At 43.7% G+C, this 20,644-nt stretch overlaps 3 protein-coding genes across 8 annotated transcripts; all 3 read right to left on the reverse strand.

Annotated features, from left to right (window-relative positions):
* Positions 1 to 345: 345 nt before the first annotated feature.
* Positions 346 to 6,852, reverse strand: LOC115679654 (chloride channel protein CLC-c). Its single transcript, XM_030603300.2, has 7 exons — positions 6,339 to 6,852; positions 5,656 to 5,856; positions 5,190 to 5,367; positions 3,944 to 4,206; positions 2,617 to 2,886; positions 1,172 to 2,300; positions 346 to 1,019 (listed from the first exon to the last, which is right to left on the reverse strand). Exons 1-7 carry the CDS (start codon positions 6,542 to 6,544, stop codon positions 930 to 932), a joined length of 2,337 nt encoding a protein of 778 aa, XP_030459160.1. The 5' UTR covers positions 6,545 to 6,852; the 3' UTR covers positions 346 to 929.
* Positions 6,853 to 8,589: 1,737 nt separating this feature from the next.
* Positions 8,590 to 11,295, reverse strand: LOC115679657 (pentatricopeptide repeat-containing protein At1g10270). The gene has a single exon (XM_030603305.2). It carries the CDS (start codon positions 11,278 to 11,280, stop codon positions 9,121 to 9,123), a length of 2,160 nt encoding a protein of 719 aa, XP_030459165.1. The 5' UTR covers positions 11,281 to 11,295; the 3' UTR covers positions 8,590 to 9,120.
* Positions 11,296 to 12,685: 1,390 nt separating this feature from the next.
* Positions 12,686 to 19,237, reverse strand: LOC115679658 (uncharacterized). 6 transcript variants are annotated; one of them, XM_030603311.2, is made up of 15 exons: positions 19,114 to 19,237; positions 18,338 to 18,396; positions 17,196 to 17,315; positions 16,710 to 16,769; positions 16,513 to 16,614; positions 16,197 to 16,280; positions 16,006 to 16,124; positions 15,785 to 15,886; positions 15,296 to 15,412; positions 14,868 to 14,933; positions 14,682 to 14,748; positions 14,126 to 14,179; positions 13,947 to 14,036; positions 13,500 to 13,538; positions 12,686 to 13,314 (listed from the first exon to the last, which is right to left on the reverse strand). In XM_030603311.2, exons 2-15 carry the CDS (start codon positions 18,350 to 18,352, stop codon positions 13,198 to 13,200), a joined length of 1,152 nt encoding a protein of 383 aa, XP_030459171.1. In that variant the 5' UTR covers positions 18,353 to 18,396; positions 19,114 to 19,237; the 3' UTR covers positions 12,686 to 13,197. The 6 variants fall into 6 exon arrangements, with proteins under 6 accessions (XP_030459171.1, XP_030459169.1, XP_056163322.1 ...); XM_030603309.2 differs by lacking the exon at positions 19,114 to 19,237 and adding an exon at positions 18,542 to 19,088; XM_056307347.1 differs by lacking the exon at positions 19,114 to 19,237 and adding an exon at positions 18,589 to 19,087.
* Positions 19,238 to 20,644: the final 1,407 nt, after the last annotated feature.

Below are 20,644 nucleotides of genomic sequence, written 5' to 3' on the forward strand. Positions count from 1 at the left end.
TTTTTTGGTGAACGCGAAAACAATTCGTTTCTTCAAAGACTAGAATTACGTTCTCCCCTCCTAGCTCATGACCCTCGTATCGGCTGACTCCTTCCTATATTGCTTTTACGGAAATTCTCTTCTCCATCTTCAAAACAACACCGATCAGATGCATCAAAACCCACCTGTCGAAATGATATTATACTCTGATTGGCTTAAGAACGGAAATGAAGTGGCCATTCTAGACCATCTGATTTCAAACTCTGATTTCTTTGTTGGATGGATCAAACGGTTATCATTATGAAAGATTTCATTATTTTGGGAGTAGCAGGGACACCCAGGACAACACTTAGGAGTACATCTGACAGCACGAGGGAGAATGGTGACAGATCTGCGAACACGGAAACGCAGGCGACACCAATAAAATAGTCACTGATGTAATAATTTAAGTTATACATATGGAAGTCTGGAATCCATCTGGGTCACATCTTATTATCACTTTCTTTTGCCACTCTTTTATTTACTATTATAATCGCTGTCATCACTACTATTATTATTAATAAGCACCATCAAGAACGCCACCCAAATCTACGACTGCAGAAAGCGCGAGCAGCTATTCCGATCCTGATGATTTAAACTTCTTCGCTAAGCAGCAACTCAGCCCGCACGTATCGCAAGCTTGGATGATCATATAGACATAAGAGCGGTATGGTTTCATGGAAAAGATTAAGGAACAAACTCACATTTACACATTCGAGGCACCGGTGGTTGCTCCCGGGTCACCCATCAGTTGCTGAGCTGCTCTTTCTACAGATCCTATACCAGTTGGACCCAGAAACATGGCCATCCTTCTACACATCCCACTTTTCCCTCATTCCCACTGTGCATAGATGGTACAGTTTGTTTCTATGTCACTATAATAGTGCACCTTTTGCTTAATTTGCATTGCTTTACTTGTGCGAATGAAGATGTGGGTGCAACCCAAGAACATGCTCTGGCATGAAGTCGTGCCTTGTCAGAATGCCAACAATCGGAGGCCTCTGCAAAAGTTAGATCGTAAACAAATTAGAATCAAAACCATTATAAGAAAATTGCAATCAGGCCATGCTTAGGATTGGGTGTGTGCACATCGTGCGTGCGCATGCAGCCGTTTGTGCATGAGAGAGAGAGAGAGAGAGAGAGAGAGAGAGACCCCCGGTGTCTTTGGCACAACGCACAGGTGCCTAAGTCCAAGCTCCCTGAAGAGAACAGCAGCTTTAGCTAATGATGTGGTCTCAAGCACTGTATAAGGCGACATATTAGTAATAGGATGCAGATCCACAAACATCTCCATCTCTTCATCCTTGATGTCCAAATCCTCCAGCTTGAGCCCCTTCCCTGATCCTGGCTTTGCAAACTCATGAGCTTTAAACATCCTCACAATTTCTGATCCCGTCACTATCCTCTGCTTCGTGAACTTTCTCCCTTTGAGCAACACCAGCAGATGGGACCTCAAAACAAGTCCACACAATTCCGGAGCTTCTGAGAAAGGTGGCTCATCAATCACGGGAAACCCATTATGCTTGGTGATCTTCAAAGCATAAAATATGTTCCCCACCTTTTCAACCCCAGAGAACGTAACCAAGGGACCAGAAACAGCATCGCTTGCCACCAGATTCCTCATGTATGGTTCTGCATGTGCTTCCATGTATGGCAATCCCTTCATTTTCACAATTTGGTCATACACTCCTTTGTTGAAACTATCTGCCACCGTTTTTGAGATAAGGAGAACTAGCATAACCAATGGTAGCATCAACAAACTATTGGTGAGTTCTAGAAGGATGACACAGAGAGAAACCGTCATTCTCATTGTGCCACCCAAGAAGGAGGCAGCTCCGAGAAGGGCAAAGAGTCCTGCGTCAAGGCCAGAGAGAGGGCCGAGAAATGTCCCCACAAGGCGGCCATATGAGGCCCCAGCAAGTATAACCGGGATGAAGAGCCCGGAGGGAATGGCAATTCCATATGTGACAATTCCAAGGAAATATATGGCCGCAAAGAAAACTAAAAGGGTAGAGATTTGAAACTCCTTCTCGGTGCTGGAACTAAATAAGCTCCGAATTGCATCATCGTTCGTCGTTAGGAAGAGGGAAGCAAGGTCATTGTAGTGGTTTGGGGGACACTGGAAGTTCTTATAGTTCCCCGACCGACCTATAGTAGGACATTCCTCCACTGCATGAGCAGGACAGGGTGTACATTGGAGAATCCATGGAAGGCCGTACGAGCAACATGAGGTTAAAAAAGAGATGGAGATAACAAGTAGTATTTTGAATGAAGGACCTCTCCTGCACACCAATTCAAACATCAGTTTCCATTTAAATCACATCGATTAAATGAAATAGAGCACGATCAGCAGCATCTCAGAGGTGATCAATATTAGAGATCACAAGCCATTGAGTGTTGACAATATCTAGGACTTGAAGGAGGAAAATGGGAAAAAAGATGACAGAAGAAAGAAGTAGAACTAAGAAGTCTCACTCTTAAAGGAACAGCATGCACTAGAAAGGGTGTAATGGCACACGTGTTTTGACCAATTACAATGCCAGTAATACTTGATATTCCACTGCTACTTTTATCAAGACTTGAGATAATGGTGCTTACTCATTGATGATGCTATATGTTCGAAGGACCTTGTCCACCATATAGTTGTAAAGGCTCCCAAAAATACCTCCAATAACTCCAAGGAAAATAACTGCCAATAGATCTGGGGTGCCGTAAGTGGCAGGTGCTGAATTAACATCAAACATGATAAGACCCCCTTGTCCAAACAACCCACATCTCCCACTCCTGCAAAACTCTATGAAGCTCCTAAGCACGACAGCTACAACAGCTGTTGTGAAAAATGTCCTCCAGAGAAGAGCACTCCGCCACCTGAAAATTTTCAAAGATCAGAATCAACTCTGGGGGATATAGTAAGGGAATTGAAGAGGTATATTATTTTCCGCGTCTCAACAAGAGAACAAGGGTGATCAAGTTTTACTCGACACCCCATCACCGAGTTTACTTATGAAAAGAAAAAGAACAGGAGTGGTGACGTTTTATTCGTCAATCTTGCTCCACCAAGGGTATCCGCATTTTCATACGCCTCGAACCAGCGTAGATGCAGATAACTGGAACAGAGCAATGACATCGAGCTACCACTTGGAAGTCCTATTCTGGTCTCTCTCCAGAAAAAAAAAAAAGTCCATCATAAGAGTTTTCCTTTATATACAGAAACTAAATGAGATGACTTGTAAGAGCTGAGAGAAATGATGCCGGCATAAAATCAGGAGCTGGGACATTTAGAATTCTTTATTTTGGTGGGAATTTCACTTTGCATCATCGAGTTTCGAAAAAACCACATTACATCCTCCACCTTAAACTAATGGATGGAAAGAGATTACCCCGAAATAGAGGAAGCAGAATCAGATACATCACCCCAAAGTTAAGTGAAAATCAAGAGTCATGGGTCAGTTATATAATAACTCCTGTGGTAAAAAATGATTCTCTAAATAATGCAATTGGGCAAAACTCAATGCACTGCACAACAGCTTATGGCTTGCCTCAATGAAAAGGATCAAACCACTACCCTTGAACTGGTTACCCATGCATTTTCAATTCGAGACCCGAAAGTCGATGCCCTTGTCCACCCAATTCATTCAAGTCCAACCAAAGAAACAAAATGACTGTATGCACCCCTACCTCCACCCCAAAATGCAAAAAAGGAAAAGAAACAAAAAAAAAAGCAAGTCGAGTGAGCAACAATTTTCAAAATCTCATGCGTGATTGTGCCGGGTTGCAATTCAGACGGAACATGCAATTTGGGATGTTACCACGAAAAGAAGGTGAGAACACACCACTCCAAACTACAGGGGAGCAAAGTGACTTCACTACAGCACAACCCAAGGGCAAAATGTAAGTTAGAATTGCTTAGAGTGGAAGCAAATACCATGAAGCTGCTTCTTCAAGTGCAAAGAGGACCCCGCCCACAGGAGCTCGAAATGCTGCTGCTACTCCAGCTGCTGCACCACATGTTATTAAATCCCGCCTATCCCGATCATTCTTGAAGTATCTGAGCCACCTCCAAGTCAAACGATACTTGCGAGATCCTCCCTGTCCAAGCAAAGAGGCAATGCAAGCACCAGTATGCACCATGGGTCCTTCCTTTCCTACAACAAATCCAGCTGCAACTCCAAGGATGGAACCAACAATCTGTGATGAAAACAGAAAAGTGAAGAATTGAGCAGAACTTTGTTTAGAATATTCAAAATAATGGTGCTTCTAAGAGCGTACTCGTGATTATTTTGGGATATTTCGCATAAATTTCTCTGTGGAGCAAAAGGTCAAAGAAAAAAGGAGAAAAAGGCATGCCTGAAGTACAAATTTTGTATGACAGAAGTACTTAGCTAAGAGCTCAGCAGTTGGAGAAAAGAATATGCATAGGAGGTCCATATTCGTGATCTAATAGAATGCAACATTGATCCCTGAATGACTATTGTATCATCCCAAAATCAGTAGAATTTCTCTGAGTTAAACCAAACTTATCAAGTTGTCCTCTAAATGTACCCCCAAGTTACTTATAGTAAAGAAGACAAACTAAAAAACTAATGAGAGATTCTGCTGAAAGGGACGGTCTCTCTGGATAATGAGACATTCTGCTGAAAAGGACGATTTAATTTTAGAAATCAGGTAAACTGAGAACATAAAACGGTCAGTTTATGGCATCTCATTGAGTTGCACACCACAGATGCACATCTCTAGAAAGTTTGGCCATCTTCGAACAATGAGGCATGGAAATAGGCATGAAATTTAGCAAACAAAAAGATCTCGATACTCTAAGATGCCAACAGAACTCCTAAAATACATGGGAGACACTATATAGTTAACTTATCACAGCCCCAATGATCTGAACAAGGAATCAGACAATGGAAAAGGAGAGGCTGGTTCAGGCATCATTATCACCTAAGAACATCTTTATTAATTTAAGAGGGATGCAAGTGATGAGAGGAATTTTAAGCTAATATAAGAACTAAGAGCGGCACCAATATCTCCGGGATGGAAGCATTACATGCAAGAACATCAGAATGGCCCAGTAGGCATCATTATTCTATTCTGTATTGAGACACATTCTGGCATCTTTTGTTGGGGGGAAGAGAGAAGAGAGGAGAGAAGGAGAGAAGCTACTTGCTGCTAACCTTTACAAAAAGGGTACCAGGAGCCAGAATAGTATGAGCATCTATGCCATTGAGGTATGCTTTCACCTCTGGTATGCCAGAACCAGCTGCTGCAGGGGCAATGTAAGCACAGAGCGCTCCAGCAGCAACAGCCAAAATCATGTTGCAGCTAGCATATGCAGCAAATGCCTGATAATACCTGCGCCGGAAATCGGATCATTCTAACATACAAAGCAAGAATAGTTATTGGGAAGAAACACCAGCAAATTGGAAGTGACAACGTCTTTGGAGAGAGAAAGGATTGGCCCACAAAGCAATCAAAATTGTTCCAGACATTAATTCTCATTGTTTCTTGGGATTTCTTTTGTGTTCATAAGATTTTGAGGTATTGATTCAAACGACAATGAAAGAATATAGAATGCTGAATTCTAGTAGGTTTGGCGACGGGCACAACTTCAACCAAATGCGAGAGTGAAGTAACATTTACCTTTCTCTAAGCATCAGATTGTTGGCGAGCAGGAGTTTAAAACCAGCAATATTCTCAACAGCAATGTTATTGAAAAACCCAACCAGTCCGGTGCCTAGGCCAATGAGAAGGGCCAGAGTCCATTTGAGAACTACGTATTGATATATCTCAGACTTCTTCCTAGACCGCCAATCCTGCTTGAAAAGATCGTTCTCAACAATCCTATAAGAAGAATCAAAGAGTGAGACCGGGCAAAATGTGTGAAAACACGGACAATCAGTAGCGAATGCGATTAGTCCTACGGATGCAATGGCCGGAAGGAGATCAGTTATAGTGGCACGGCTGAATTGTATGGAAAAACCAGCTTCTCATGAGCCTGACCGTCACTGTTGCCGGTAGGAAGAGCACGAGCGACGTGTCGTTTCTTTTTGCAAACAGTCGGGAAACCATCAGGTGATATGATATGATATGATATGATATGTATCGTAATGCCCAAGAGCCAGATTTTCTTTTTCCATAAACCATTGTCAAACGAAGACAGTGAGAACCAAAGGTCGCGTTCGGAACTGACCATTAGAAAGGAAAAGGGTCATGACGATACCTGCCATCTGACGCAACACCCAAATGACACGACCCACGACAACTAAAATCCCATATACGAGAGAGGAGGAGGAGGAGGAGGAGAGGGACGAAGCAATACTCACTCGTAATCAAGGCTCTCAATGGAGCAGGGGTTGGCACCCACAATGGCAATCTGGGAGGTCCGGTTGATGCGGCTACTGCTGCTGTGCCTGTGCAGGAGCAGGGGCTGTCGCATTCCCTTGGGGCTCGACTCCTTCCCCTCTATCTCAATGTCGTGTTCATGCCCATTCCCAATCCCATTCCCGTCCTCCTCCTCCCTCCTCTCCATCGCTGCGCTACCTCCCTCTCTCTCTCTCTCTCTCTCTCGAAAGATCAAGAATGATAAAGATCGAAGCTTTTTTTTTGCCTTTTGCTATTGTCAGGGGGGGGGGGAAGAAGGAATGAGAAGCAGCTTTTTTGGAAAATCAGGGGGGAGGGGAAGCATGTGTCAGCTGTCCATTTGATCATTACATTTCACGTTCCCCCCAAAAAAAAATCAAGAAATTAAGGAGAATGAATGGTCTAAAATCCTAAACTCTCGTATTTGACAGACTGGAGCTTTCCTTTTTCCTCTCTCTCATCTTTTGTTTTTTGGTGGGTATTCATGGAAAGAAAAATCAGATGATTCATTTTAGCTTTTTTGCCTTCTTTCGTTAATAAGAAGGAAGGAAGAAAGAATCACGGGATTCATGCCCCGCTTCAAGCAAAGCAAAGCCAAAGCCAAAGCAAACACAAACACGGTCCATCTGGTTGAACGCGACAGACAGAGACAGGGCCACCACGAGATCTCAGAGCTTTTCCCATTAAGTGGCGTGCAGTGTCTGGAACTCTCACGCCACGCCACCCCCCCTTCCCGCATTCATTGGCATGACGACGACGACGCCGCAGCATTTGTTTTTGCTTCTCTCTGTCTCTCTCTGTCGCAAATGGTATTATGATGATCTTTATTTTAATGACTTGCTCGAGATTCGGCCCAATATCCGCCTCCTCCTTGGTGGGCGGGTTGAACCTGGGACGGAACCTGAGCCTGAGACCCTGAACATGGTCAGATGTGTCCAATGCCCTCCTGTTTCCCTGCACTTCCAATCATTCTCGGCGGACACATCGCCCGTCTCTCTATACGTACGTAACATATGCATGTCATGGTTCAGTTCAGACTTCTTACAAAGTGATTGCCAATGCGATCGGCGTCAGCCAAACCACGTGGACGAATCCGTCCCATCAGGAGATCTTTTTTTTTTTTTTTATCTTCCGATTGGTCACATCCTAGTGAATCATACTACAGCTCCCATCATCCTATCAACCCCAATCCGCGAAACTCTTAGCTACGTGAAGGGTGCGTGTATATGTGCGTTCTATCACCATTGCCAGCAGCCATGCAATGCTAATGGCTCAATGACCGACTCTTCTAGTGTGAAGCAAATAAAGGTTCCACCCCTGTCAGGATCCTCCACACACCGTTACTCATGTCCCGGGGGACTGACCGATTCACAATATCCTCTGAAGGAGGTAATTTGAACCAGCAAGTAGGAGATCTTATAAAACTACTACTATACAAAACCCAACTCCACCTGCAAATTCAATAAACATCTTCAGAATCTGCTTCACTCTGCCCATCAATTGCTTTTTCCTTCCAAAACAACTCGAGGTACAAGATAACTCCGCAGCTCTGCAAGAACTGTCTACATATGGACCGCATATCCACAATCCGAAGAAACAGGGAAACAAGTATTAAGTTTGGGGGCAGAACAAGTTCATGAGATTCATAGGTCTGACAATTATCTATGCGAGACATTCTGGTGGGCACACTATAATCAGAAACTAAACATAATTGGGCGAGGATAGTTCACGATCAAAGAGGCATACACCATCCATCACCGGACACCAAATAATTATCTTTACCATAATTTCAAAATTCAAAGTACCGTTTCCAGTGCGAAGTTTTTCCTTTTAATTCATTTTAACACAACAAGGTGTACAAAATTTTATTCAGTGGAGCAAATTACTTTACAAACCAGATAATATCCAGAGATTCAATATAAACAGGGTTATAACGTGGGCAAACTTCACGAAAATTGGAAGAACTCTTACCGAGTCCAACGATCTCCTTTTCCACAATCCGAAAAAGAAGTGCCAAATCAATTTTGGCTACCGCACAAATGTTAGAACTCTTAGCCACACAAAACAGACTATGGAAAAAGGAAGACTCTTTGCCACAAGAAGAAAAGGAAGTGCCATAAAAGGAAGACCTTTTTTTCTTGTAATCTCAAGCTCTAAGATAACAAACACGAGACAATTGCAACGATTGCTAAGATTGCAGCATGCAAAAGAAGAGAAAAGGGAATCGAAGCACATGAACTGCTATAACAATTAACACCCTCTGAACATGATTACATCAAGTATTCGTGCAGAAACAATCCAGAGATTTGACCTGAATTTTTCCCCCAAAAGGAAGAGAGAGAAACAAAACTCCTCAGACTCAAGATTTGAGTATAAATAGACTGCATTTAGTTCTAGCAACCAAAAACTTTCTGACACTCGTACCCATGGCTGTGATCATGCTGGAAAAACTCCTTATCATCAAATTAAATACAATATTCAAAACGAATTCAGTTCCCGACTTCGCATCAAAGACCTTTGACCGTAGCAAAATAATGTCGATAATGTTAGGGAAGGGTCTCATCCGATTTGATAATAGAGGCTTACAGAGCAAAAGCAATTTGGTTTGCCTCCGAGACACTACCTCGTGACTATCCCCAGAAGAACTCAAGCACTATTGCATGCACAGGGATTCAACATCTTTTCTTGTCCCGCTAGTGCTCTAAAATAGCAGGAGAGAGCTTCCCTTTCAATTTCGCCTGAGAATCAAGCAGACACCTCTCTGGCACTGTGTGGAAATTCAGATGGTTCATCCGCTTGGTGGAAACCCTGTGATCCTGCCGATGAAGGTCCCGGTGTCCCCGTAACCTGAGAAGGAGCTGCTGGATCATAACTTGGCGAAGACCCCTGTAATCCACCCATTTGTGATGGAAATGGTGATCCAGAAACTTGCCAAGGTCCTGAAGACCCGGGCACTTGCGAGGGTCTTGGTTGACCAGGTGTTGGAGAAGGTTCTCGTGTTCTGAAAAATGGTGGTGCTCCTGGTGCCGCAGCAGTCTGCGGATATCCTGGAGGTCCATTGGTCTGGGATGGCCTAAACGACCCAAAACCTTGTGGCGCACCTTGGGTTGGGAGTGGGCCATTCATCGAATAGGGTCCCCGAGTTGCAGTCATTTGAGGAGGCCCTTGTACTCGTGGTTGCGGATTTGGTCCCTGTTGAGGATATCGCGGAGCATATCCCCACCTATTCATGCTCAACAATCTCTCAATCTCCTCACCGCGACCTGCTTTTCCAAAGGCCATGGACACAAACTCACGCAGAGATGGAGTAAAGCCAATGCCATACCTTATCATCTGCCCTACTAGGTCTTGGGCCACGTCAAATGCACCTTCATTGCAAAGCCCTTTCAGCACAACCTCATAACAGGTAGGATCCGGTTTTGGATCCTTCTCACCCATCTTGGTCAGCGCCTGAGCACAATCAACAGCCTTGCCATTCCCAATGAACACCTCAAATACCCTGTTTCCAAAACTCGCCACCACCCTTAATCCGGCATCCACCATTCTGTTGAACATGCTCAAAGCATCGTCGACCCTGCTCTCTTTCAAGTAAGCATCTATCAACGTCTTATGACTCGTGACATCCGGGCACAGTGACTTTGACATCAGCTCTCTGAATAGATTATCTGCCTCCGCAAGCATCCCATGTTCGCAGTACCTAGTAATGATGTTATTGTATCCAGCGACATCCATGGAGAATGGCCTAGATCCTGCTTTCGTCCCGACCTTTCGGAAGGCGTCGATGGCCTCATCGAACTTTCCATTCTTGAAGCACTCGTTAACCATGATATTGAAGGTGTCCGAATTCACCGCCTGGAAGGTCGGAGGAGTGTGGCTGTCCAACATTTGGTCGAACATGGCCCAAGCCTCGGTCTTCCTCCCGTGCTTCAGCAGAACCTCTATGAGGGTATTGCAAGTGGCGGGAACCATCCTAAATTGCCTATCAAGCAAAGACTTATACGACTCCATAGCCTCCTTCTCTCTGCCCTGATTGAAGAACCAGTCCATGAACGTAGCGGTCACAACTCCGTCATAGACCAGACACCTCTCCTTAAGCTCATCGAACAACTCGTTCGCCTTGTCCAGATTTCCCAGGTCGAGGAAACCGGAAATCAAATTGTTATAAACCAGAGAATCAGCTCCGTGACCCTTAGTCAACATCTCGCGCAAAAGGTCGACAGCATCCCCGATCCTCGCGGCGTCGATAAGCCCCTTGGTGAGATGCCTATAAGTGACGGAGGAGGGACTAAAAGGGGCGTGGGCCTGGATGTGGCGATAGACATCGAGAGCAGTGTCGACGTTACCCATATCGCAGTGGGTGTTGATCAAGTTATTGTAAGAGACGACGTTGGGGACGATGTTGGACTGGTTGAAGAAGAACTGGAAGAGGGCGATGGCGTCGGTGTACCTCTTGGAGCGGTACATGGAAGCGATGATGGCGTTGCAGGTGAAGACGGTGGGGCGGGTGTTGGAGAAGACGGAGTGGCGGGCGACGGCGGAGGCGGCATCGAGATCACCGGCACGGATGAGGGACTGGACGCGGTTGTGGAGGTTGAGGCGAGGGCCGACGAGGGCGGAGGTGGAGTCGGGGAGGCGGGGGGCGTTGGGATCGCGGGGGGGAGGGGGGTAGTTGTCGCGGCGGAGGGCGTGGAGGGGGGGATCGACGCGGAGGCGGCGCTTGCGGCGGCGGCGCTCGGCGGCGGCCTCCTCGGCAGAGCTGAAGGCGAAGGAGCGGTGCTGAGCAGCGGGAGCTAGGGAGGGGAGGAGGCGGAGGAGGAGGTCGGCGGAGGAGGAGGAGGAGGAGGAGGAGGAGGAGGGGCGGCGGAGGAGGAGAGAGCGGAGGAGGAGGATGCGGTAGAGGGACATTGGGGACAGCGAGGGATGGTATGACAGGCTCTCCCTCCTTCTCTCTCTCTCTCTCTGTCTCTCTCTTTCTCGACTGGCTGGGGGGTTGGGGAGAGAGATTTGCTTAAACCCTAGTAGAGCTCTGAAACTGGAATGGTGGAGACGAGACGAAGAAGAGGGATGTTGCTGTCGTCGCGGGGAGATGAAAAGAAATGGTAAAATCTACGGGGGTCGGGGGGAGATGGGGATGGGGTTTGGACAACAAGACGTGGGCTGCTCGTGGGCCTCTCTACTCTATTATGACCCAGTTACCACTCAGTCCCATTACTTTAGGACCACATCTATTGCAAAACAATCCGAACAATACATAATAATAAGGGTTATTCACTCACTCCCTCTCTCTCTCTCTCTCTCTCTCGGGGACGGGGGAAGCCCGGGGGGGGGATCCGGCCAGGCTCGGGGGTTAAAACAAGGTGTGTGTAGTAGCTAAGAGCCCCGAAAGAGGTTTTACTCGGCACCCTTCAGAGCAATGATGAACCCTAGGGTTAAACGGTAACCAACAACAACCCTAAGGGGAGCATCCCCTTCCAAGTATATTTTTTATTAAAAAAAAAACGGAAAAGATAGGGGGCGGCTGCTGGAGACTAGAGAAGATCAAATTGACAAATCCGGTGGAAGTAATCGGAACTGACAAGGATCGAGCTGTCGAAGAGTCCAGACGAGGTGAAAGCCGTGCAATCGAGATATTTTCGGGATAAAAGCTCACGATTACTATGACCGCCAAAGCGAGACGACATTGAGCATCATGCAACCTCAGTGGAGGTCGCGCTACATTTGGCAGCCCAAAGAAGGCGTCGCTGACGATCGCGCGACCTCGGCGAACCCAAATCTCCGCAATGCCAAATCAACCGAGACCAGATCTTGGCGGCCGTCCCTAGCAACCATCCACTCTAGGCTCACGTCAACTAGAATGTGGGAGCAATGAACAATGGAGGCGTTTGGTTGAGACAGATGATGAACAGAAAAAAATAAGGGCATAATAGGAATTCAAAAATGTTAGTAAGGGTAGAGTTGGAGCAAAAAAAGAAATTCATTAATCCATAGAGAAGGCTTTTCGAGAATATGCTGAAATATAAAAACGTATCTATCTAGAGCCTAGGGTTTGACAATGCTCGCTTTCACTCAAAGCGATTCAAAATTCTTTCATCAAAATGTCACAACTGTAACTCAAGAGAACCAATCGCAGCAAACTCAAGTTCCCCCTTTAAAACACAGGCTCGTCATTCTTACTAGTTCGAGAAGTTTCTTGAAATAAGTGGTAACCCCACAAGTGAAGTCGCAGCATTGATTTGATTTTGTATCCAATCCCTGTTCCCTCCTCATCCTCATCTAAACTAGACACATCACTTTGGTCCTAGGGACTCACTTGCAGAAATTTTGACGGTCTCATTTTCCAAATTGAAGTAAAGAAACTTGTACAATTTCAGCCAATTATCAAACAAGTAACACTTCACTGAGTCCCTGTGGCAGTTGGACTTTCCAGATAAGACAAAAAAAACGAACCCTTTAAATAAACCGGTGAGAGAATTACCCCCGCTACTATGTCTAGTTCCAAAACAAAAAAGAATCATCCTGTTTGCCCCCCCCCCAAAAAAAAATAGAAATCTCTTGAGATGCGAATCTCCTGTACCCTATCAAAAGTGAAAAAGAACTACCAATATTCCCTGATTTCCAAACCGAGTATTTACATGGAAAAATTCTGAATTTAACTGAGACTATATATGGCTTCACAGTTGTGTCTGGCCGACACATCCATGGTCACTGGGATTCTGCTGTACTTTTATAATTAGCTGCTGCTCTTGCTAATAGTAATCTGGCGACTATAAAAGAAGATCCAAGATTGTCTGCTGTGGTGTGTATCAAAGAATTATGAATCAGTCAACGACTTTTGTTCATTCCTTGTTCAAATGGATCAACCCAACATTGATCCTCCTTAGTGGCATTCTTCCATCTTTCTTGGAACACCTGCATTTCCTCAAAAGATCGTTTTCTCACCTGTGAAAAGAACCATCGATCACTTAATGATAAGCCGATAGAAGATGGTTGAAGTTCAACAAAAAGAGTACATTCGATTGAAGCACATCATGTGTAGCCCCAGCTGACAGAAGGGGAGGGATCTGTCATTTCATGCAAATGGCGAAAACTGATAAAGATAATTGCATGTGCAAGGCGGAACTTACTGCCATTCTATTGTCATCTACTTGGGGCTTGTCCGAAGCCTGCATAGTGCACATGTAAAACAACATGTGAGACTAAATTTTCTTAAAAACCTATATTCTTGACAATTCATAGGCTTTGCAGACATACAACCGCCCCGGTTCTTGGAAGGTCTCATGCAGAATGAACGGGTGTAAAAAATATTAATGACGACACAGAACCGAGAACTTTAATGATTCTGGCTCGTCAAATTTTTTATTATCATGCAAAGCAAGTGCTTAAAAACTGCAGTCCCAAGTTATACGACGCAGGTTGAAAAAACAAAGTGAAGGCCTAAGTACATCTCCTTCATAATATGCCACTGTCTGCAAAGAAAATGCTAGTCTCAACCAATACGATGAAGTTAAAAAGCAAAAGTTAACTCATGCAAACTGTTGCTGCAGATTGTCAAACCAAAGTCCAGTACTTGCCTGTTTCTTATTGCCAACACCAAGTGTAGGGAGGCCTAGATGAACTATGTACTCAGAGTCAACCACGCCAACTTTTTGGGTCCGATCACCCTGTATTGCAGTTGACACATCATTGTCACCCCTGAACAGATTAACCAATTCTAGAAATAGAAGAGTAGTCTAAAAATTTTTATACATACTTGGGCACAATATCCAAGAAGCATGTCTAAGCCCCACGCGTGGATCAAGTCATTCTGTGAGGAAAGAAATCAATGAATCAATTACACTAGAAGCCCCAGTTTTTTTTTTTTTTTGGTCGCAGAAGCCCCAGGTTAATTGTTGGGATAACATACAGATGATGCCACTAGAAGTAGAAGCTTGCAACAGTACCAATGAGTTTTATTTTGGGCAATTTAAATGGTCAGCCTGAATGAGTACGTCCTAAGGTCACAGCACCAAGTTCGTTTTGAGTCATTCCCTAATGCAAGTCACTTGGATCGGATTTTCTTGAGATAATAGCGCGCTAAGTGGGTTTAATACTAAGCTACAACCGCTTGCTTCTCTAGTTTGTTTCATATAAAAAGGCAAGAGAAGGCACAAGTTCGCTCCATATGACACCAGACCAGAGAAATTTCCTCCTCAACAAAGCAGCGGGAAAAAAAAATCAATAAGTGGCAAGCTTTGCTTTGGATCCTTGGTCATTGTACCCAGGACACTACATAACAATTGGGAGGTTGGTGAATTGAAGAACTGCACCTGGATCATGTGCCAAACACAACGCCAGGCCATCCTTGAGAAGACAGGTGCCATAATTTCCACCCATCTGCAAGAAAATTTCTGTTACTTCACAAGCTTGGTCTTACAAGCATCGACTATCCCATACACAGGCAGGCAATTAAACATATAGTTTTTCACAAGAGCCTCAGAGATCCTGATCCGTACCCAACACATGGGGGTGCAGTGCTGTGGTCATCACACCTTCCACTTCCTTTTGACTTATACATCCTCCTGCTCAAACCATCAATGACACATAAAGATTCACATTAGAGTCCCACGAATAGAGAGTAACAACAACAGGTGCTATATGGCATATCCCCCTTTATTCCCCACCATGACTGATCAAAGCAAAGACCGTTGCACGTCCACAGAAGGGGAAAAAACCCTCAATACCAGCCAACAATAACAAATCAGATGTGGAACTCTGCAACTTTCTGTTCTATGCTAGGAAGCTAGTCAATTGGAAAAGACGACCAATTATACAACAGTTAATCTAACAAGCACCTCCACATACGGTCTCAAAATTAAAAAGGTGAAATCTTAGTTTGCAAGAGGTATAGTTTATCGTATCCATCAAAACCTCACATATTTACCTGTGCACTATTGATTTTTTTCTGCGTGCAGTAATTGGAAGATGAATGGCTGACTTCGCAGGGTCAAGTGCTGGTTGTGAGATCTCAAGTCCTTCACCCTGGACAATGGACAAGTACCTATAAAAGATCAAATGAATGTTAGGCAGTGCTAAGTGAAAACTCTCAAACAACATAAAATGAGAGAATTTGCCAAGGCATTTTTCTATTCATGCAATGCACGTAGGACCCATTTGGTTGAAACATTTCTACAATCCTGCCACCTACTACTCGAGCTGCTTTGCTGATCTAAGCACAGTTGCATTGTAATGATGAATGCTCAAAGCAATTATAAAACAGAAAATGCTCATTTACATAATACATTAAACAAAAGCAGTGTAACAAGCATCAGGAGTGCAAGTTGAAAACAACCTTTGATAAACTACTACGACAGTTTTTAAGCAGATTAAAAAGTATTGAAATAGTTGACCCACAAAGTATATTTGTGCTTACCGATTGGGGTCAAAATTTTCAACTCCAAGGTCCTCATCCCAAAGAAAGATGTAACTGTATTCAGCAACTATGTCTGGATGCAAGAATCGTTTGGCAAACCACCTACGTAATCAGGAAAAACAATCCGGATCAGATAACAAGCAGATCCTTGTGCGACGATGCAAACCAACACACGTTCAGTTATGCAGAATACCAGAATCAGAATAGAAACACACAATTACCATTTTGGTTGATTCACTGCAGACACATGTATGGCCCGTTCACTCCACGAGAAATTCTTCCAGTCATCCACGACACCATCATAATGGAAAAGCATAACCACAAAAATCTTTGAAGGAAACTGCAATGTAATGGATGAAGTCAGAAAAGTACTATATCGAGCTGGGAACAGGAGGAAGATGAGAGCAATAACCTTCTGTACAAGACGATTCACTATTTCTTTTTGCTCAATCCCAACAGCTAGTGCCAGTAAATTCATTGCAGGAGTTGTGTTTTTCTGACATATGGAACTTTGTCAGCAAAATGGAAGTAAATTAATATGACAATCACTGGTGTACAAAACTATGTGAGCATATAGTAGCACTTATTCTTAAGTACAGTTAGCTTTTCTGACAAACAGAAAAATACTGGTAAGAGGAAATGAGTATGATAACATCTCCATAGTACTTTAAACCCTCTGTTGCATTCGAAACTTAGATGGTAGAGAAACAAAGTGTTGCTTCACCTACATCATTTTCAATGGGGCCCCACAAAGGTTGCATTTTCAAGTTGGATGTTTCCACGACGATTCCTTTCGGTAAATGCTCGCTTCCTGAAGGCCTGCAATGATCCTAAGAAAGAGAAAAGGCACAATGGAAGACGGTATATTAGTCAGCATACACCACAAGGAAGTGGACAGCATACTTACTTCACGAAATAAACAAACCTTGCAACGCGTAGAATCTCTGTTTCGCACTGTCTCGGTTGATTCCAACCTAATTAATCTCTGCATAGACATTACAGAGTTAAGAAGTTATGCCTTTTAACCAGTGGCCAGGTTTCATTCTAATTATTTGTGGTAGTCCGAGAGAGAGCCTGCTATCATATGGACATGAGTATTCTCAATCCAGAAAATTTATCAACCTTATCTTTTCAAATGGCTATATAAACATATAAACTCTAATGTTTTCAATTCATAGTGACACTTCATTACCACCAGCCAACAAATCTTATAACCTTCAGGCCATCAATCCAGATGCTAGAATGAATCACCTCTGTAAAACCAACAATTTCCGGGATGTGATAGTTCTAATTCAAAATAAAAAATTGTCTGTCTGCTGTAATTTTTTTTGAAGTCCACAAAATAGGGCTCCAAGTTTGGACAGAAATGGTAGAATTTCTGCTAATAGAAAGCAAAGAAGAAGATACTCACATCTCTGTACTCCTTTGCAATGACTGAGCTACCAATGAAGTAAGCACCGCAGAAGAGAGAAGCGATTATGAACAGGGTGTAGAGGCACGATCTACTCTTCGAATCAGAAAGCATTGGAGCCTGACAAGAAGGGATATTGCAGCTTATTCAATTCCATATGAGTAAATGCCAACTGAAAGAGGAAAACCAGGGAAAAAAGAAAAATGGAAAGGAGACTAAAAACTATCAGATGCAACCCTCTTCAATCCAATAGAATTGAAGAGAATAATCTATAGAGAAGTTGAAAACTCAGCGATCAAAAGCATAACAAGAAAACATAGCTTCAAACAGTAACAAACTCAATCTCTACCTTTTTTTCTTTTGTGTACTCTACAATCTAATCGAACAATGAACCACAATAACAGTTCAAACTATATAACTTAAAAAGTTCAAGTATGCTACAGCAGCTTCATTCCCTACACATATCTTAATTTGCAGCAGAGTAGGTGGAATAATGGTCAAAGTCATAAAACTTGAAAATCTCCCTCGCATATCTTAATTTACTGAGAACTACCGCTAACTCAAGCAATCAGCAAATGACCATCAACAGTTGAAGTATGTGTTTCTGTTTTTTTGGAGAGAGAATTAATGACATAACAACACACAAGACAATGGCAATTCTCTATCAATATAAAAAATGATGAAATTAAATTCAATCTAGTTGAGCACGAGGACTGGAATTCACACATAAAACAGAAAAAACAGTAACAAGGTCCTACTCCTTTCAGAAGGTGGAAACTTGAAATTACATCGAAATTGGCGGTAAATTTGATGCAGCAACCAGTGCTCTGCACTCCAAATAGAGAAGAAAATAGGCAAATTCATCCAGAAAGAACAAACAACCATGACTGACCAGCATATCCTGTGTCGTTCTTTTTTTGGCGGCGGATGAAATAACCTTTTTTTTTTTTATCTCTCCGCGACCGAAAACGACCAGCGAACAACCATCCAAGGAAATGAAAAACATGTCGACACCCAAAACTCAGAGAAACACGAAGTCACAACGACAGGAAGATATGATCACACCCACATGCAATCAGTAGGTTTCTATTCTTAAAAGAGAGAGAGAGAGAGAGAGAGAGAGAGAGAGAGAGAGAGATTACGAAGTGGGTGGTCATGGCGACAGCGGGGAGTCCTCCGAAAGCACCAGCATGCAATATGCCTACCAACGACAAAGATCAGAATAGGGTGTATTTTAGAAAAAAGAGAGAGCTTTTCGACGGAAAGAAGAAGAAGAAGAAGAAAGTCGCGAGAGAAAGCAAGGAAGGATTGGATGCGAAAGAGATGAAAAGGGTGTGGGCATCTACGTAAAGGGGTTAACTTTTCCTCCTGTAACGGCAAAACCGTATCGTACTCGGAAAGCAAAAGCGAACGCATCTACTCTTCCTCTGCAAACAAGAAGAAGAAGACAGCCGACGACCGTCGACGGACGACGGACGACGGATGACCACCTGGGTTGCGAGCTTTTTCTATTCAAACCCACTCTGCAACTGCATGCGTCATCATCCTTATATACGAAGAAAAAAGAAATCGTTTTTGGGAGGGGGATTGGATGAGGAGGAGGTGGGCGTTTGGTGGACGCCTAGTTGGAAAGTGGAATGGACAAAAAGAGCACACTTTGTTCGACTTGACTTGGACTGGCACCACCATAGCAAAACGCACGCCCCTCTGCTTGTCCTGTAGCAGCAGTTTAGATTACATGGGTCGCACAGATTTCGCTCCGTTCCCTCCTAACCGGCAACCCCACGAAATTCTCGAAACAACCTTCGACGGATTGCTACTTCTGGAGTTGATAGGTCCGTTCAAAAACAGAAGAGACTCAGACAGACAAAGAAGCAACAGCAGCAGCAGCAGCAGCAGCAGTCAAATGAACTCCCACCTGTTCTGTCGACTGCCTCCTCCTGTTCACAACCTCAGACAGACACAGACGGACAGACAGAGAGAAGGTGGAGGGGAGAGTAGGGGTGGCAAGGCAAAGGAATATGTAACATCGTGGGGCGCGGGGGGGGGCCGCCTTTTGTCGAATTTGCCCCACTCGCGAGTACAGAGGGAAGAGCGTTCACGCGCCCTCCACCGGGTATGTTCGTTCGTTTGATGCCGCCCGTGTCAAATCCCGAACAGTGATCGATTGATTCATCGTCATCCGGATTTTGTATCGTTTCGACTTGTTTTAATTCGAACGCTGATTGATATTTCATGCAATTGAAGGATACTATTCGGATATGGGACTCCTCGTCATCCTCGCGAATTAATTGGAAACACCCACCACCAATCCTCTTTGCCTCATCTCTTTCCTTCCAGGACAATGCCAAAAATTGGTCTCTGTCTGGATTTAATTTGTCGATATCATCACGGTGACCACCCCCAAACACAAAAACAGAGAGTATAATCTAATATTGGAAAAGAGAGGAAATATCTCTCGACGACGATTGGGCGACTCTGGAAAGTGGTCTGGATCAAATCCAGACCTGTTAAGCGATTCTCGTATTCTTAGCTGGTATAGCGAGAGATTTCAAAATTGACCAAGCTGATCTCATCTTTCCATGTACAGAGAGAGGGATCTTATCTTTCCTTATTTGTTCTAGCTGATGTCTTTTCAGGAATTATTAACCACCCCGTACTGTAAATGCACGTACGCAATGATAGCAGAGATCGTCTTGTACAATGCTTCGTCGCTGCGGTTTGGATTTTATTCTATATTCAGAACCCAAGTTTACTTGTGAGCCATATGGTTCGGTCATTAGATTTCTGGTTTCGCCATGCAGGGACGGCGCATTTCATTAGTTGAATCAGTATCGAGTTGTACATGACGTCAATTCAAAAATCCAACACTGTTTCTGACTCGGTTTTGAGATTTAACTGACGGGTATTGGGAAACTGGATGCTGTCAACGGGTGGACCTAATGTTTTCTTAAGAGGAGGGGATTAAATTGGGCCGACCAACATTTTTTAGAGGTCCTAAAGTGAATTGGGCTTGTTCTGGAAACATTCATTGAGGCCACGGTCCAACCTTAGTTTTTTTAAGGCATCTTCGTGCAACCTCTTCTCGCTTTCTTTTATTCAGGTTTCTGGCCCACTTGGCTATCTGAGGCTTTCCAACCACAGTTTCCCGGGAAAATTGTCCAAAAAATTTTGCCAATTCAGTTCTAAACATTTTAATTGTATCGATTGAGTTTTAAATATTTTCACATTTTGTTAATTGAGTCCATCCTATCAACTTTGACCGAAAATTCGTTTGGGGTGATCGACGCTGAAGTGAACAATTTTTAATAATTTTTTAATTTTTTTCGATCTTTTTTATTTTCTTCTCTTTTCCTTTGTGACGCTTTTTTTCCTCTCTTTTTTTTCTTTTCCCTTCTTTTCTTTTTTTTTTCTTTTTCCTTTTTCCCTTCGCCGGCCATTGCCGTTGC

This window comes from Syzygium oleosum, unplaced genomic scaffold, assembly GCF_021117445.2.
Source record: "Syzygium oleosum isolate NSW1041296 unplaced genomic scaffold, Sole_v2.1 Sole_v2.52, whole genome shotgun sequence".
NCBI lineage: Eukaryota > Viridiplantae > Streptophyta > Magnoliopsida > Myrtales > Myrtaceae > Syzygium > Syzygium oleosum.